Source organism: Microcebus murinus, chromosome 5, assembly GCF_040939455.1.
Source record: "Microcebus murinus isolate Inina chromosome 5, M.murinus_Inina_mat1.0, whole genome shotgun sequence".
In the NCBI taxonomy this organism is placed as follows: Eukaryota; Metazoa; Chordata; class Mammalia; order Primates; family Cheirogaleidae; genus Microcebus; species Microcebus murinus.
Window position 1 is genome coordinate 20,192,046 of NC_134108.1, and position 18,911 is coordinate 20,210,956.

The 18,911-nt window shown below is 40.5% G+C and overlaps 1 protein-coding gene across 7 annotated transcripts in view; it reads right to left on the reverse strand.

The window, feature by feature from the left end:
* Positions 1-14,877: 14,877 nt before the first annotated feature.
* The window catches only part of STX11 (syntaxin 11), a 37,405-nt gene continuing 33,371 nt past the window's right edge, over positions 14,878-18,911 (reverse strand). For all 7 annotated transcript variants that reach the window (XM_076002906.1, XM_076002904.1, XM_076002905.1 and 4 more), the window contains one exon: positions 14,878-16,314. In XM_076002906.1, coding sequence (XP_075859021.1) covers positions 15,446-16,309 — 864 coding nt within the window. In that variant the 5' untranslated portion in view covers positions 16,310-16,314 and the 3' untranslated portion in view covers positions 14,878-15,445. The remainder of the gene's footprint in view (positions 16,315-18,911) is intronic.

The following is an 18,911-nucleotide window of genomic DNA, read 5'->3' on the forward strand; positions in this document are numbered from 1 at the left end:
ATGAATGAGCCTCCAGATGATTCCAACCCCTAGCGTTCAGATGACCCCACCTTCCCCAGCCATTGAGTCTTTCTATCTGAGTACCCCATGTCATAGAGCAGGGACAAGTTGTCCCCAATTCCTGATTCATAGACTATGTGGGCATGACAAAACTCTTATTGTTTTGCACCACTATGCTAGTTATGTAGTTTGTTTAAGTGAAGTGATAATGAAAATTCTGAAAATGATAAATCGTAATGAAGCACAAGGTGCACTAAAGAGAGGCTGCTTGGGAATGAAGTCAACACCAGGGAAAGCAGAGCTCTGACATGGAGAGAGTCCAAGGTCTGATTCCATCATTGGAGCCATTTCCTCCATCCTTTCTGGAAACTGAATTCTGGGCCATGCTGTTGTCTTCCAAATCTGTATTTTACATGAGAGTATCTGGGTATAAGAACTAAAGTTCTGTTCCTGAGTCCAAGCTGCAAGCGTGGCTACGAAGGAAAGTTCTGGCTTCTGCCTCAGGTAGCAGTCTTCAAAATGAAAGAAATCCCCTAACTGTAGGAAAGTTGCCAAACTTGCTGACAATCGAGAGGCATGGCAAATATCCACTTGAGTGTTGGAACAAAATAGGAAAAGCACTGTGCAATGGCATTTGTTATAACTGGCAATATCAGAGAGTAAATGACAGTATTAAGACAGATTTTTTTTTTTGAGACAGAGTCTCGCTTTGTTGCCCAGGCTAGACTGAGAGCCACGGTATCAGCGTAGCTCAGAGCAACCTCAAACTCCTGGGCTCAAGCAATCCTCTTGCTTCAGCCTCCCGAGTAGCTGGGACTATAGGCATTCGCCACCATGCCCGGCTAATTTTTTCTATGTATATTAGTTGGCCAATTAATTTCTTTTTATTTTTATAGTAGAGACGAGGTCTCGCTCTTGCTCAGGCTGGTTTCGAACTCCTGACCTTGATCAATCCTCTCGCCTTGGCCTCCCAGAGTGCTACGATTACAGGCGTGAGCCACCGCGCCCAGCCTAAGACAGATTTTATAACATTGAAATGTCTTCATGGTCAGGAAACTGCATTTGACATACATCTTTCAGACAAATATTTCACACTATTTAAACTATCCTTCACTATGTATGTGCTCTTATTTAAGCCATGATATTTGTTATAAATTCTGCAGTAGTTTAAAAAATATGTCCATAAATACTATGATAATCCTCTCTTCGACAGGTGAGGACTAGTTCTCCTCTCCTTGAGTGTGGACTGAATCTAGTGACTCATCTCTAATGAATACAATAAAATGAAAGTGATGAGATGCAACCTTGGAGATGAGGTCATCAAAAGGCATTGCCACTACCATCTTGGTTGCTCTCTCTTAGATCATTCACTCTGGCCTGGAGGGAGCCATATGTCATGAACAACCCTCTGGAGAGCTCCACATGGTGCGGACTGAAGCCTATAGCAAAAGCCAGCAAGGAACTGAAGTCTCACTTGAGCGCACTTGGAAACAAATCTTCCAGCTCAGTCAAAATTCAGATGTCTGTAGCTTAGGCAATGACAAGACTGGAACTTCACGAGAAACCTTGAGCCAGCACCACCCATCTGTGCCCTGATTTCCCAACCCTCAGAAATGATGTAAGATAATGAATATTTGTTGTTTTAGGCCGCTAAGTCTTGTGTTCACAGCTATAGAGAACGAATATACACACTAGCCAAAGCTAGTTTCTCTACCATTGATGTGTTCATAGGCATGTATTTTGTTTCCACACATCTATTTTGAAAGAATAATCTTGCTGAACCCCTTGCTAAAATCCAACTTTTCTTCTTCCATTTCAAACTCTCAAATGGGTTGCCTGTATTTTCCAAGTTTACTCATTGACTTTCAGTTTTCTCCAGAATCCTCCAAAATGTGACTTCTACCATTGTCCTTCTCTTTTTAGAAGGAAAGCATATTTACTTAAACAGATTGAAGTTGTAAGAGCTGTATGAAATTCAAACAGTACAGAAGTAAATAAAGTAGAATGTGAAACATCTTATCCACAACTCCCATAATCCCAGTCATACTAAATTGAGATCCCTGTTCTGTGTCTTTCTTTTACTTTTTCTCTTGCCTGCTCTTTTCTGCCTAACTTTACCCTCTAAAGCCCTCCCTAAATGCTACCATCCACCACACATACAGTTGTAAAGTTAAATGCACAAGTATGAGCTACACTTACAAATGCAAATGTACAAAACTCAGAAAATTCCTAATTAGACTATAGAAGGGCCCTTCTCTCCCTGACCTTATTATATACTAGTCCCCCTTTATCTAAGGTTTTATTTTCCTTGGTTTCAGTTACCTGCAATCAACCATGGTCTGAAAATATTAAATGGAAAAGACCAGAAATAAACAATTCATAAGTTTTTGGGTTTTTTTTTTTCTTTTTTGATACAGGGTCTTCCTCTTTCTCCAAGGCTAGAGTACAGTGGCATCATCATAGCCCATTGCAACCTCAAACTCCTGGGCTCAAGCGATCCTCCTGTCTCAGCCTCCAGAGTAGCTGGGACTACAGGAGCCACCATGCCTGGCTATTTTTTCTATTTTTTGTAGAGCTGGGGAGTAGTATTCTAACACTACTCTTGCTCAGGCTGGTCTCAAACTCTTGGCCTCAAGCAGTCCTCCTGCCTTGGCCTCCCAAAGTGTTGGGATTACAGATGTGAGCCACCACACCCACCCATAATTCATACTGCATTGTCCCAATCCATTCTGCCCAGCATGTGAATCCTTCATTTGTCCAGCATGACCACTGTGTCTATGCTCCCTGCCCGTGAGTCATTAGTAAACTTCTAAGTGATCAGATGAAAAAAAAACATAGTATAGCTAGGGTTCGATATTAGCCTCAGTTTCAGGCATCTACTGGGGGTCTTGGAACATATCTCTTTGTATAAGGGGACACTACTATAATAAAAATTAAGGTATATGATGTCATTAGAAATATATTATTCTTGGTGACAAGTTTTTCTATTTAAGTATTTATAGAATTTAAATTTCTGTCTTAAATTTGTATGAGATTAGTGTATACATATACAATATAGTAAGCAAAACGTAAATTAACCTTTTTGTCCATAATTGAGGGTTGTTATTATGCTAGCAATTATTTTTCTCAACTGTAGATAAAACAAGAGGCAACAGTTATATAGTAATGTAAAGGCATTGTTTAATTTATCTAGTCAATAGACCTAATTCAAACTCTAATTTTTTTCCTAGCTGTGTAGACAATTTACTTAACCTCTTCAAGTCTCAGTTTCCTCATCTGTGAGGTGGGAATAATAATGCCTACCTCAGAGAAATGTGAGAATTAAGCGAAATAATGTGCATAAAATTATTAGTTGCAGAAGCCAGTGTTTGTTGCTTACCCAACAGCCACTTGCACCTCTGTCCCTGCTAAAGGAGTGATTTTATTCAGGCAGTAAGCAGAGACCCCCTGATTTCAGGGAAGGTAGACCCCTTCCCCAGCCCCAAAGAATGAATCATTATTAGTCTAAACCAGTATCTTCATCCCATCCTGGAAACATTTTCTTTCTGGATTGAAAAAAGAACCTCAGTAAGTAAAAGCCTTGTGTTATTTCTTTGCTTTTTCTTCCTGCCTTGAATGGGATCATGTGAAGACATAATTCTTGGAGCTGCGTTAGCCATACTGTGACCACGTGGAGTGGGGTGGGGGGTGGAGGGGGATGGGAGGGGTGTCAGGGGAACAAGTCATGCATAAGCAGCTAACACCCAAAGATGTCAGAACAGTAAATCAGAAAGAGATTTAGTCCTTAAAGACCTTACTGAGCCACAGCCAATCCAGAGCCACCTACTCCAGTTTTCTTGTTTTATGACATAATTAACGTGGCTTAAAAGTAAGCCAGTGGTTCTCAAAGTGTGATCCTTGGACAAACAGCATCAAAATCACCTGGGAACTTGCTGGAAATGCAAATTGTCTACCCCCACCCAACTTCCTGAATCTGCAGTTCAAAGTCTAGTAATTCTGATGCATGCTCAGGTTTTAGGGTCAGTGGTCTCACTGGAGAGATTCTGCCAAAAGCATTCTTAGTTGAGTGTTCATGTTCATACAAATATATGTAGACCAAAGTGAAAATATTCTCTGGAAGTTGCTTCCTTGATTGATTCTCTGTTATTGGCTTGATATCTGATCATTTACTTTTTTTTTTTTTTTTTTTGAGACAGAGTCTCGCTTTGTTGCCCAGGCTAGAGTGAGTGCCATGGCGTCAGCCTAGCTCACAGCAACCTCAAACTTCTGGGCTCAAGCAATCCTGCTGCCTCAGCCTCCCCAGTAGCTGGGACTACAGGCATGTGCCACCATGCCCAGCTAATTTTACAATATATATATATATATTCTTTTAGTTGGTCAATTAATTTCTTTCTATTTTTGGTAGAGACGGGGTCTTGCTCTTGCTCAGGCTGGTTTCGAACTCTTGAACTCGAGCAATCCTCCCGCCTCAGCCTCCCAGAATGCTAGGATTACAGGTGTGAGCCACCACGCCCAGCCCTAAGTTGTGTTCTTGTCCTTGAAGAATTGCCACTTTCACTTTACCAGACATCTCTCACTTTGTAACATCATTCTAATGCCCTTTTATTTCAACATTATTTAAATGCTTTAACCTCCAGGATACTTTTACACCCATGTTTCACGCCACTTATATTATGAAGAAACATGGCCATCTTATAGATTTTCCGAATGTCATCACTAACTACCATTGCTGCTAGGACAAATGTTCTCGTCTGAGGGTGAGACGGGGAGGCCATCTGTTTGCTCACATTGAAAACTACCAAATACTTCCTATGCACTTTTGGATGCCTGAGCGTTCTATTCTCCTGGGTCCCAAAGAATAGAGTTGGTGGCTGAGCATGTGTGAAGATAACCTAACCTGTTTGTGGTGATGCTCTTCCAGGCAGCTCTGGGTGTTCTCTGCTGGATACCATACAGAGAGTCAAGGTCTCTGGGGACATGACACGAAGGGCAGGGGTCGGAGGCTTTGTATTGCTCTGTAGCTGTCTCCTAGCTATTTGGGACCCAACTAGAAAGGTCTAAGTGGGGATTTTGCCAAGGACTTCTGGATTGTTTTTAGTCGGGCTCTGTACTCCCTTTCCCCCCACTACCCCTGCCCACCTTTTGTTTTCTAATTTTATGAAAGACAGATTTTGCTTTATGGAGCAACATCTCGGCATCAGTTTACTGCAAGAAGTACTTTCCATGTGTTATCTTATGAACTTATTTCATCTAAGTTTTCCCCATTTCCATTTTAGTTCTTTATTTTTTAAGTGTTTTACCTCTGTCTTATTTTCTTTACTTTGCCTTTATTTATATTTCCTTTAGAAAATATGACTTTTCTATCCTTTTGAAATTATATTTATTCCTAATTCAGTTTAGAATTTTTGTTCTTAATCTACATTCATATTTTTTATTTTATTTTGCATTTTGTAGCTTTTTATGTCTTTGATCTTAAATCTAGTTATTTTATCTTATAATAGCTTACTTTTTATTACATTCATATTTTAACTCATATATATATATATATATATATATATTTTTTTTTTTTTTTTGAGACAGAGTCTCATTCTGTTGCCCTGGCTAGAGTGCTGTGGTGTCAGCCTCGCTCACAGCAACCTCAAACTCCTGGACATAAGCAATCCTTCTGGCTCAGCCTCCCAAGTAGCTGGGACTACAGGCATGCCCCACCATGCCCAGCTAATTTATATATATATATATATATATATATATATATATATCTTTTTTTTAATTGTCCAGCTAATTTCTTTCTATTTTTTTAGTAGAGACGGGGGTCTCGCTCTTGCTCAGGCTGGCTTCGAACTCCTGACCTTGAGCCATCCACCTGCCTCGGCCTCCCAGGGTACTAGGATTACAGGCGTGAGCCACCACACCCGGCCAAACCCTTATATTTTAATTTCAATATTTTAAAATTTCTTAATTTTCTCTCCTACTTGTGTAATTTTACTTTAGCTTTGTTTCTTCCTTAGGAATATTTATTTCACTTTTTTGGCTAGTAAGAAATAGGGCCTTGAGAAGAGCAATGAAGAAAGCCCCATCCTGTGTCCCCAGTTGGATCCACCAAGGAGGAGGGCGATCTGACCAAAAGCCCAGTCTTCCTGCTGCTCGGGTTGGGGGCTCAGACTACACAGGTTAGAGATTCAAGAGCAGGGTGAACTTAGAAAATGTCAAACAAGGGTACACCCAGATTTCATATCATATATTTATTGGTTGACCATATAACTTCTATCACCCAACACAGCACTTCTGAAAGTGAAAAAAGAAGCTGTTAAAAACCATACTGGGACAATAAGTCTACAAGAAGCTGGTCCCAGGCAACTTACATATGTGTAAGAAATACATATGCAAGTTAGGACAAATATTAATATCAGCTCTGTACGCAGTAGACATTTATAGAATGGACAACCATTAACATGAAGGGTTATGTGAATCAAAACACAATCCTCTGATGCATGCACCACTTTCTTTTTGGGTCAATTAGAAAAATCCAGGCAGGAAATTATAGCTGCCTTTACATCTCAGGTATCAGGTTTGCATTTTGGACTACATTAACCACACAATAGCCCACAGGCATTAATCCTTTTTTTTTTTTTTTCAATATTGGCAATAATTCTTTAATTTGGTTGTGGACAGAGAGGAAGGAACTGAAGTTGATTCTGATGTTTTGCCTCTAGATAACTGACAGGATGACCATCTGTGGGTCTATCGAAGGTCTGTAAGAGAACAGAATGCTGAGATTGCAGAAACTGTGGCACATTCAAGATGAACAGTGAGTAGACAGTAAGATAGAAAAATCCAAAGCCCTATGACACACAGGTATGCTTGGGTAGAACCCAGCAAGCAGAGGAAAATGAGTCTAGCTTGTGTGTCAGCTGCTCAGGGACATTGCCTACTGACGCTGACAGCGTGGGGGTGGGGGACCTGGGTGATGTTGAGACTGTGTGCTGGCTTCTTATCAGCCAAACTAAGTGGGGGTGGGGGACCTGGGTGATGTTGAGACTGTGTGCTGGCTTCTTATCAGCCAAACTAAAGAGAGCTGCTGAGGTCATCAGCAGTCTGTCTGCTCTCCACAAAGGTTTGGCAATGATCACCATAAGGTAGCAAAGCCATGAGGTGCATGAGATCACCCAAAAAGAGAGGAGAGAGTTAAGGGCAGAATTCTTGGCCATTTCCCATGGCAGTGTGTGGGCTCACACATTCGAACCCAATACTATGAAAAATAAATGAGGTAACACTGTGTTTTTATGCTAGCACACACCGGGGAGCAGTAAATTTCCCTGTTCCCCTTAACCACACCTGATGATTTATTGCTGTGTAGTGTGCAGGTGCAGCTAAGGAGAGGGCAAATCCTGTCAATCACGCCCACACAGGGTCTGTGAGCTGTTGGCAAATCACAGCCACTTTCATCTGTCAAATAAATCAGAGGAGCTGATAATATAAATTTATGCATAAATATTTCCCTTTTTTGTTGTTGTTTTTTGCAGTAAGGTTTAAGGAGGAATTCAGTTGCTCACTTGCTACATGGTATACCTTGATTTCCATGAGTTTTCATTTGAGGTGTAAACCACAGTCTCTACTTTGTTTTTAAAAACTTTATGACAATTTTGAAAATAGAAAAAAATATACATACATGTTTTTAAAAATTTCTTCTAAATAAAAAAGCAGACCAAGCAAAGAAACAATAGACCAAATGGAATTGATAGCATTTTTCTCCCCTAGTTTTGTCTATTAGGGAGTAATGCAATAGGAAGATGAAGAGAAAAATGACATTTACATGGGCAAGGTTTTACAAATTAAAAAGAAATGTATAAAAAGGACGATAAAATAATATGCAAATAAATACAAAGGCTTTGAGTTATCAGAAATCTATAAACACCTTTGAGTGTTAGGAAAAATTTCTAAAGTGCTCATCCCACTTACCACACTGAATTTAACCCAAACAAAATTATACCCTGGATTATTATAATATATGATTTTACCAAGTTATATTAACAGGGCATACAAAGAGATGAAAAATAAAACCTACCACCTTCTAGCTGTAACCATTGTTCCTGTTGACATGATCAGCCAAGCCAGTCTTTACTTATGATTTCTGTTTGTTGGTACACAGATGAAAATAAATTGGACTAGTTCACAGAAAAGTCTACATTTCCTATTTTGAGCTTCCCCTTTCTAAGTTTTGGTCCACCTCAGATATGTTCCTTCTTCTTAGCCTGCCCTTCTGGGTGTGCAGGCTTCTCTTGCTTTCTAACCTCCCTTCTCTCCAGGATTAGATAGTTCTTCCTTCCTTAACTTCTTTTTATTTTATTTTTCAGAGACAAGGTCTCATTCTGTCGCCCAGACTGGAGTGCAGTGGTGTGATCATAACTCAGTGCAGATTGAACTCCTGGCCTCAAGTGATTCTCCCACTTCAGCCCCCCAAAGTGTCTTTTTTTAAATTTCATGATTTAAATTCACTCACAGCCCTGGATTATTCCTTAGAAAAATATTTATTTTAAGCTTTTGTGTCTCTTACCAAGAAGGAATGACTTTCTCTTTCCCATTCCCATGCTCCCTAGGCCATTTTTAATGTAGCACTGATACTCTTATCAGTGAGGAGAGATGCAACTTTTCCCAATAAAGCTGTGGTTTCCTTTTGGAAATGAGAACTTCTTGCAAAGTCACTTCAACTATTGATAATGGCCAATGCATGGAACCAAGACACGAGCAGCTACCCTCCTGACAGTTGCAGCAGTCAAAGAGCAGGCAATGTCTTTCATTTTCCAGGCAACTGCATGTCCTAACAAATTGCCACTAGGTAACATTTCTTGTTTGACAGGTTTCTTCTATAAACCAGATTACAAAGCGTGGATGAAGATTATGAAGAGAAACCAGGTTACCTCATCTATGCCCTTTTAAGGTTACATGAGATCAGGGTAAACCACAGGGCAAGGCGAAAGAATGAACTAGTTAGACATTCCTACCCACAAGAGAAATTCCTGTCTTTGTCACATGGAGGCTAAATCATTTTTTTTTTTTAAATCTAGGTGTTGCATTCCTTGTATATGCTGTCTACCCCCTGGAGATTCTCTTCTAGATTTGGTCCAAAACCATGTTTTGAAAGCGTTGGGGCACCCACTGCTGGCAGCTGAGAGGCACTTCGGGCCCACAGAGCAGCAGACCTGCTGGGTGGGCTTCAGCAGGGAGAGAACTTGGGGCCTCGCAGCTCCAAGCAAGGGTGGTTTAGCATCCTCCATGCTCTCCTTGATCTTCAACTTTTGCAGGGAAGGAATGGCCTTGTAGTTAGTTATTTTTCTGCACACGACACAAGCAGCTAGACATTTTTGTACTGAATAAGCATTCCTGATTCCTAAGCAGGTCTGACTGGGTGTGGGGAGGTGTGGATTGGGTGTGGGGTACCCTGACACATTCCGAGAAATAGATGGAGGCATCTCAGATGGTTCTCATATGTAGCGACTTCAGTGATTGAGGACTTTTTAGGATTGAAGGCCAAAGCCACCACCCCAAAACACAGCCTTGTCTGATTAGGAGCAGGGAGCTAAGTACTTTGCACAAATTACCCTATTAGACACCACATTAGAGAGAAATATGTTCAGCTGAAACCCAAGGCAACACATTTTGTCCAAAACAAATTTTTTAAAATCTTCATTTTATACGCTTGGAAGAATAAAAAAGAAAGAAAGAAAAAAACCTCTTTTCCAGATATAACTTAATTATACAACTTTCTTTGTGTACAGCTTGAGTCTGTACCTTTACTAAGATGTTTCCACCAGTCTCTGCCTCTCCAATGCACGTCCCTGTTTGCTCTTGGTGCTGCTGGCTTCAGGGACTGTGACTCAGGCCCCCGTTCTCTCTCCACCTGGCTTTTTTACACCGACCCTTCTCCTGGGTGATCTGCTTCTCCCCAAGTAGCTTCCTCTCCAATCTCGTGTCTCTTCCCCTCATCAAGTTCCACCCCTCCTCCCAGAACACTGTCCCCCATCCTGGGCTCTGAGAGCCGGCACAGACCCTCCTCTGGAGGGGAGATTAGATATTGTGCTTTATGCTGTAAAATAGGCACCTTCCAAAAGGTATACAAAAAGTCAATCATAATAGAAAACAAATTCTGAATATCTCTATTTCTACATGTAGAACACAAATATCTGAACACATATAAAAGAATACTATGCAAAGTGCTAAGAACCAAACATAAATAGGATGCTATTGGTTGTCCTCAAAAATTAAAAAAAAAAAGCAGTCTAGTAGCAGGAGCATATATAGCACGGTGAAAATGAGAACGATGCAACCCAAAGAATGGACCTCACAGCTCCCAATGCAACAGCAGAATTGAGCAGGTGCGTGCTGTGCTCTGAAATACATCCACCATGCCTCCCACTGCCTCCTGGCCAATGACCGCGTGAAGAAGGGATACAGAGGCAGGCTTGTTCCTGGGAGATACCAGATACCTCTTGGACAGACTTGGGCTTCCGCCCAACATTTCTCCTCTCCCTCCTTCACTGGAGTCAGCCACGCATCAGTCTGACAGCTCTCTCAGCCTGACCTGGCCCCCTCCTGTTTTCTCCCAGAGGCATTTTCCCTAATAGAATCTTCGCACATCAATCCCTTCCTGGAGTCTGCTTCTCAGAGGACCCAGACTAACAGAGGGGCCAAGTCCAGGGAAGTGGCTCAGGCAGGGAAACAGCCTGCAGGAATGCCCAGAGCTGAACAAGGAGAGGTTATACAAAGAAAAGTGTTGGGGCGAGTCTGAAAGTAGCCAGGGCCTGGATCCTGCAGGGCCTTGGACAGTCTCCCTAAGGAGATGGGAATTTATGGCAACAGCAAAGGGCAGCCATCACAGAGTTTTAAGCAGATGAATGGTGCTATTCACAACAGCCAAAAGGTGGAAGCAACACATTGTCTATTCACATATGAATCGCTAAACAAAATGTGGTATATATATACAACAGAATATTATTCAGCCTTAAAAAGGAAGGAAATTCTGACACATGTTAAAACATGAATGAAGCTTGATGACATTATACCAAGTGAAATAAACCAGACACAAAGAGACAAATACTGTATGATTCCATGTCTATGAGGTACCTAGAGTAGTCAAATTCATAGACATAGAAAGTAGATTGGTCATTGTCAGGGGCTGGAGGAATGAAGAGTTATTTTTTGAGTATAGAGTTTCAGTTTTGCAAGATGAAAAGAGTGCTGGAGATTGGTTGCACAAAAATATGAATGCTCTTAGCATGACGGAACTGTATACTTAAGAATGGTTAAGAAGGTAAATTTTATGTTATGTATATTTTACCACAGTTAAAAAACAATAACAACATAGTGACAACAAAAAGGCACTGCAACTGTACTGCAGCACAACACAGAGATTGTACTGGGGATGGAAAGACCAGAGGCCAGAGACCAATCAGAAGCTGCTGAGGTAATGGAGACAAGAGAGAATGATTGCCCTGGGCACGTGGCTGTTGATAGATGCTGCCATTTGCAAGATACAGAGAACAGGAGGAACGGGGGAGGGGATGATGGTGGGTTCCATAGCATTATATTACATATATATTTTAATAAACAATAATATAATTTTACATGCTCTGTTATTTTTACTATCAAATATTATGGGATGCTGAGATACAGAGTGAGAATTATGTCCAAGGAGTTGGTCATAGACCATGAAAATATAGAGATATGGATTAGGAAAAATGGAAGTCATCCAAGAAGTAGCTATGGATGCTTAAAATCAAAATAGGTATAAAATATACTTTAAAAATAAACATCAAGAATTACAAAATGACAGTGTTGGGGACTTGTCTCTCACTCCTCATTTTGTAGGATCTCACTGGTTTTAAAGCATTCTTTGTCGTCTCACTCAGAATATCAGTTCAGAAAACTTTCTTATCAGTAAATAGACAATCTTTACAACAAAAGCTGCTCATGTATAAGGACATCTTGTCTATTCCTAATAACGTGTGTTGGTAATAAAGACACTCAGCATTTATATGATGATGAAGTTACATTCTAGTTCCTATTCATTTTCCATTTCTGATAGCCCTATTTTATTAATTGCAATGATTTTCAACTCTGCTACCGACAACAAGTCGACTGTTACTCTGATTACAACTGGATGTTTCAAAGTCTCATCTTGATTACCAATGAATGAATTGCATGCTGCAGTTGGAAATACCTGGCATATTTACAAGAAAGGAATAGAAATATGTCTGTCTGATGGTAAAAAATAGAATGGTAGGATTTATGTATAAAAACCAATAGTTATCCTATTTTACTATTCCTAAGCTATACACAATCTTCAGTAGTTTCCTGTCAAGATAAGAATTTTTTATGGTAGAGCCTGAAAAATATTTGCATATGACATTTAACTATAAAGTACTGGGACTGTTTTAAAGAAATGTAAAGGCCTTGGTACAAAAAGAGCGCTTTCCAAGTTGTTATCTTGAAAGGCCATAAAATTACTCCTCTGATGCCACAGTTTAAACATTTTTGAATTATTGGCTTTTTTAAAAGCCAATAACTTGGCTAACACACATTGCCCTGGATACAAATGCATCACAGGTGAGCACCTGTTCTTTTTATGGCATTTCTGGAATGGACACCACCTATAATGTGTGGCTGGGTTGAAGCCAGGGTATGAGGTAGGTACCAGTATCCCCATTGTACAGATGAGGAAACTGAGGCCAGACAGGTTGGCTAAGTCATACAGCTAGTATGTGGCAGAGAGAGGATTACAACCTAGAGAGTAGGATCCAGAATCTATACTCTCAACTACGATGCCACACTCAGATGGTTACTAAACAGCAGCAAGAAAAAGTCTTGCCTTTCCATAGGCAATAGTTCACTTATCTCTTAGTACAGTCGAGTGTAGTCTTTACCAAACTCTCTAATGTAAAATGTGGGGTATTTAAAAATACACAGGCCAGGCACGGTGGCTCATGCCTGTAATCTAGCTCTCTGGGAGGCCGAGGCGGGCGGATTGTTCAAGGTCAGGAGTTCAAAACCAGCCTGAGCAAGAGGGAGACCCTGTCTCTACTATAAATAGAAATTAATTGGCCAACTAATATACATAGAAAAAATTAGCCAGGCATGGTGGTGCATGCCTGTAGTCCCAGCTACTCGGGAGGCTGAGGCAGGAGGATTGCTTGAGCCCAGGAGTTTGAGGTTGCTGTGAGCTAGGCTGATGCCACGACACTCACTCTAGCCTGGGCAACAAAGCGAGACTCTGTCTCAAAATAAATAAATAAATAAAAATACACAGAGCCTGAAAAATCACTTACTTCTATGATGGTTCTAAGCAAAGAAAATGCTTTATGGATTTAAACAAGACAAATTTATGAACTTTTCTTTCTTGTGAAAACCAGCTGTCAAGCCGGGCGCGGTGGCTCACGCCTGTAATCCTAGCACTCTGGGAGGCTGAGGCGGGCGGATTGCTCGAGGTCAGGAGTTCGAAACCAGCCTGAGCAAGAGCGAGACCCCGTCTCTACTATAAATAGAAAGAAATTAATTGGCCAACTAATATATCTAAAAAAAAAAAAAAAAAAAAAAAAAAACCAGCTGTCAGTCTGGAGCTGTCAGTCTCCATTTACAATATTTTTTCTCTACAGTGAAAAACATGGGAGTGGAGCTGTGTGAAGGCTTTTCTCCTCTCCCTTAGGAAAAAGGAATTAAGTCAAAGGTGAAATATATCCCTGGCATTAGCTGAGAAAGAAAATGAGAGAAACCTGAGAAGAGCCTGGTGGGACTCGGGTTCCACAATTCTCATATATGACTGTGAAATTAAAATTAGGTACAGGGCTAGATTTCCCTGGTCATACACAGGTCACGTAGTGAGAGCTCCTAAGAGTTCACATACTTTTCTTTCCACTCCTTTGGAAATTCCACCTTCTGACGCACCTGAAAAATATGACCACTGACTAAACACACTCACATATTAAATAATGAGAAAGAGTTAAGAGTTGACTCAGAAGAAGGACAGGAAACATGGTAAATGTGGGTAAGGACATTACGAAGATTGCAAATGAAACCAAATCTCTAAAGCTTGATGATTTTGCTTAACTACTGTAACTCAGGAGAGAAAAGCAAGACACTGACATGTGAATTCTTTGAGTTTTTCTTTTCTTTTTTTTCCTCCACTCAGAATTCCATGTAGATGTAATAGCCTCAAGTAGCTAGTAGGAAAAAAGTGTTAACAACAATTGAAAAAGTAAACTGACTAACATTTAAATGGGCAAGACATAAATTTATAAAAAGAATATTTATAATGTAACATTTATTAAGCTTACTTGAAAGACAGGATTATTTAATTTCGATTACCCCATCTCAATGCATGAAAAGAATGGTCCACAGTAAGACAAAATAGTATTTCTAAGAATGTTATTTTATTATCTCTAGTTCTGTATGTTTTTCAGCCTTCAAAACCTGTCTTTACTGCCACAACCAACACAGAGTTGTTCAAAATAAAGTTCTGACCCAAACTGGACTATGGAGATGCAGACCACAGTGAGAAAAGCTCAAAACAAGCAAACCAAGAGCCAGAAAAAGTGTTTTTCTTGATATTTATGTACCATATTTACAAAAGGAAAGTTAAACCAATTGTTCATTATGTACATGCCTTAGTGAATATTAGTATTTTACATACATATGCATATGTAATCAAGTAAAAAAGGTAAATTTAAAATAACTTTTATCTGTGAAAAAATACATAAAATGTGACTGCCATATCCTTCAGTTTGAGTGATTGTTCAATATTCAGTGCTTAAAAATATTTGGAAAAATAATCCCAAAATATAATCTGCTGAAATATATTTAAAGTGAAAGAGGTAAGAAAATAGGAAGTGTTCAATATGATTTAATAAGTAGGGGAGGTGAGCATTTGGGGGGAATCACATAGCAGCCATAAACTATGTGAAGAATCAGAAAGAAAGGATGTAAAGGTTTTTCCAAGGTCAATTTCACTCAAATTTGAACTGAACCAAGGAACTTTCAGGACAAAGTAAACGAACTGAAGTTTTGATAATGAGTTCATGCTATTCTGTGGATGCAAAAGTGCTTTCCTCCCTGAGTCCTTAAGGAGGCACGCCTTGGACATGTACCCGTCAGTTCCTCATTTGGCTCCTGTGGAGAGGGTGAGTTCAATGTGTCTATCATGACTTCACACCACTTTAGTAGCAATCTGTCTTTACTGAAGAACCATTGGAAGGTTATCAGCTATCTTTCCAAGCACCAGCTGAGTTGCAATTCTTGAATCTCGTGTTTCCTCTTTCCGTTCTAAAGACTGAGTTCCCTAAGGAGTCGGGGCGACTCCCCCAGTGCAGAGGGCTGGCTCTGGTGGGCTTTTCCAGCGCGCTTCCCTGGCGGTCCCAGTAGGGGCTGGGGCAGAAGCTGCTAGGTGAGCTCCGGGCTAGTTGAGGCAGGGGCAGCAGCAGCAGCACAGGGTCCGGCAGGGGTTCTTCTTCTTGTACTGCACGGCCTTGCGCACCTGCGCCTTGGCCTGGCCGGTGTAGTCGACCGTCTGCTGCACGTTGAGCTCGATGACGTTCAGGGTGTCGGCCTGCATCTCCACCAGCACGGCCATCTGCAGGAAGAGGTCGTGCACGTCGCGGATGCGGCTCTCCAGGCGCAGCAGCTCGCGGTGGCGGCTCTCGATCTCGTTGAGCGCCGCCCGCGCGCCCTTCACGTCGGCCAGCAGGTTCTCGGAGAACACGTCCCACTTGCCCTGCTCGAACATGTCCTCGATCTGGTCGCCCGACACGTCCTTGCCCATGATCTCCAGCTGGCGCTGCATGCGGATCTTGCAGTTGTCGCGCTGCTTCGTCTCGGCCAGGTTGTACTCGTGCATGGCGCGCTGGAAGGTGAGCGTGAGCGCGCTGTACTGCGCGCGCGCGATGCGCGCCACCGCCGAGTGCGGCCCGTGCTGCGCCTCGGCCGCCTCGCTCAGCTCGTGCATGGCGCGCAGCTTGCGGTGGATGCCCTCGCCCCGCGCCTTGATGGCCCTGGCGATGGAGTTGGTGTCGCGCTTGATGCTGCTGAGGCGCCGCATGGACGTGAGGAAGCGCGTGTTCTGCTTTCCCAGCCGCTTCACGTCCACCATCAGCAGCTGGTTTTCATCCTGAATGTCCTGGATGTCCCGGTACAAGGACTCCAGGATGTGGTCCGTCTCGAACACGATGTCCTCGTGGGCCGAGCCCAAGTCGTCGTCCCCGTCTGGGAACTGCTGGTCATAGCGCTTGGACAGCTCCAGAAGCTCTTCTAGCCGGTCCTTCATTTTGCCTGCAAGTAGAGAGAGCGAAGTCAAATTCCTCTAGCGAGAGTCAAATATTTGCATTCAGGGGATTGAAGCTTAAGATAAAGAAACATTCTCCTCAGCACTTCCAATTCTTTATTCCTGGGTGTAGGTAATAAGTGCACCAAAGGAGCTAAATGTTGTATGGCATTTTACTTACGAGTATAGAGATAACATAACTGAAAGGCACCAACGGCGTTGTGTTTTAAGGTCTATAGGCATCTGCCACTAGACATCACAGGTGCCCGGAACGCAATCAGCAATTTTAAATTTTAGATTGCATTGGGAAACCATCTCTTTTTCTTGCTTTACCTTTTCCAGTCATCACAAATCAAAACAGACACAGAAAAGGGAAAAATAAGAAGAAAAGACTTGGAAACATAAGGGTTTTTAAGTAAGGACAATTTACAAGGCTTTGGGGCCAATGCAAATGTTGCCTATTTTATCTGTTTCCACACTGATGAGCACCCCCTCCTGTCCCTATTAGCAACTCTTAAAATAATAGTTACCATGTAAATTGTGACTTAAAATATTTTCTCTTAATAATGTTGTAAAAGTAAAATATGCTTGAAGTAAAACAATAAAATAAACAAAGACAGAAATCTAATAAGGAAGTATAAAATTTAGAAATTGATATTTTCTTCCTCCTCTCCCCAATATTCCCTAATGGTAGCATCATTAATAACACTGTTTTTTTTTTTTAAAAAAGAAAAAAACGTTTGTACAGAAAATTTCAATTATACACAGCCTGGTAGCAATAATAGAACACACTCCCATTTATCCATCTTGTAGCAGCAATATTTGCCTGCTTTTAATAGCTTTTTGAAACAAGGTGGAAGCTCAAGCAGAATTTCCATGTTTTCACAAAGGTGGTTCTCATCATTTCCCTGCTTTGCAAGGGAAAATAATGTTCTCTGTGTCCATATCTTTCCCAGTGAGGTGAAAAGTTTCATTTTTAGTAGCATGTATATATGCCAAAAACAGGAACATTTTTCCCTTTTACATGAGACTTTGTGGCTAGAAAGATTATCTTTCTTTCTATAAAATTTGCAGAAAAGAGAGGAAAATAGTAGCACTTAATGGCCACACAATCTATCAGGGATCTTGATCTTAAATTAAAAGTTTCTTTCAAGTTGAAGTAATTAATTCTGTAGCACCACTAATGGAACGCTGACAAGTTGGATTTAGTGATAAATGGAAAATGGTGAAATATTAACCATGGCCTCTCTTCTACCGTGATCACTATTTATATAAATTAAACAGAAGTTTTATTCTATGATGGTGATTTTTAATATAACAAGTTTTTCTTCTTAAAATGCCATTTCTGCTATCTGGTGACTAAAATCAATACTAGACTTTCTCAACAATGGGACAGGTCACTCTCCTAGCAATATAACAGAGAGACAGAATGAAGACCCAGTCTGGACCAAAACTGTGCCTTCTCCTGGCCTGAATTTCTTGTTATTCAAATATTTTTTTCACTTTGAACAAACTTTAAAGACAAATCACAAATCGGGGGGGGGGGGAGAATTGCAATATATGACAGATAATGGTTAAGTATAACCATTTAAGTATATATTTTAAAACTGCCAAAAATCCATTCACCCACAGACAATGAAAAGGCAATTCATCTAAGAAGAAACATAAATGACAGAGACCATAACTGTATGTTAGGTATGCCTGATACTGTCTGGGCACCTTTCATGTGATATTCTCTTTTAGTCATCATACAGACTCTATGAAGTAGGTACTACCATTATCAGAGTTGGAATGAGTCTAGGGAGATTAAGGAATTTAGCCAAGGTCACCAAGTGAACACTCGGGCTCCAGAATAGCACCACTTAACCATTATGTTAAATAACCTTCAGCAAAGCAAAAGTATAAAAGTATAGTCATAAAATACTTTACTACTAAACAAGGAAGTACAAATTAAACTGCTGAGATTTTTTTCCCCTACCAAGTTAGCAGGTATTTTTATAAAATAATAATTTTTTAAATGAGTAAGCATGTTGGGAACTCTCAAAAAAATGCTAGTAGGAGGGTAAATTGATGAGAACTTTTCAAGAGGACAGTTTAGCAACGTGTATCAAAAGCTTTTCATGCATGCATTGGTTTAGACCTCTGTGCATTTATTCCAAAGATATATGCAAAGTTGCATGAACTCATAGCTATAAATATTTATTTATAAATATTTTCATCACCACATTGTTTTCACAGAAATTCAGAAATAAGTTAAATGCACAATAATAAGGTACTGGCTGCTACATAAGTCACAGAGTTTAGAAGGCTATCCAATGGCATGGAAGCATACGTACTCTCTTAGGTAGAAAAAGTAAGTAAAGAGAAGAAAAGATGCAGTACTACCACAAAGGTTTTGAAACAAAAACTTTAATAATCCACATCAAAATGTTAAGTTTTCTTTCTATTGTGGAATTAAACATGGTTTCAATGACTTCCCTGTGCTTTTCTGTATTTTCCAAAATTTTTACAATGTCCATGTAGATTTCATTATTAAATAAAACTATAAATACTATTGGTTTAAAGGATAACACCTTAGCTCCTTCATTAAATTATATGTATTACA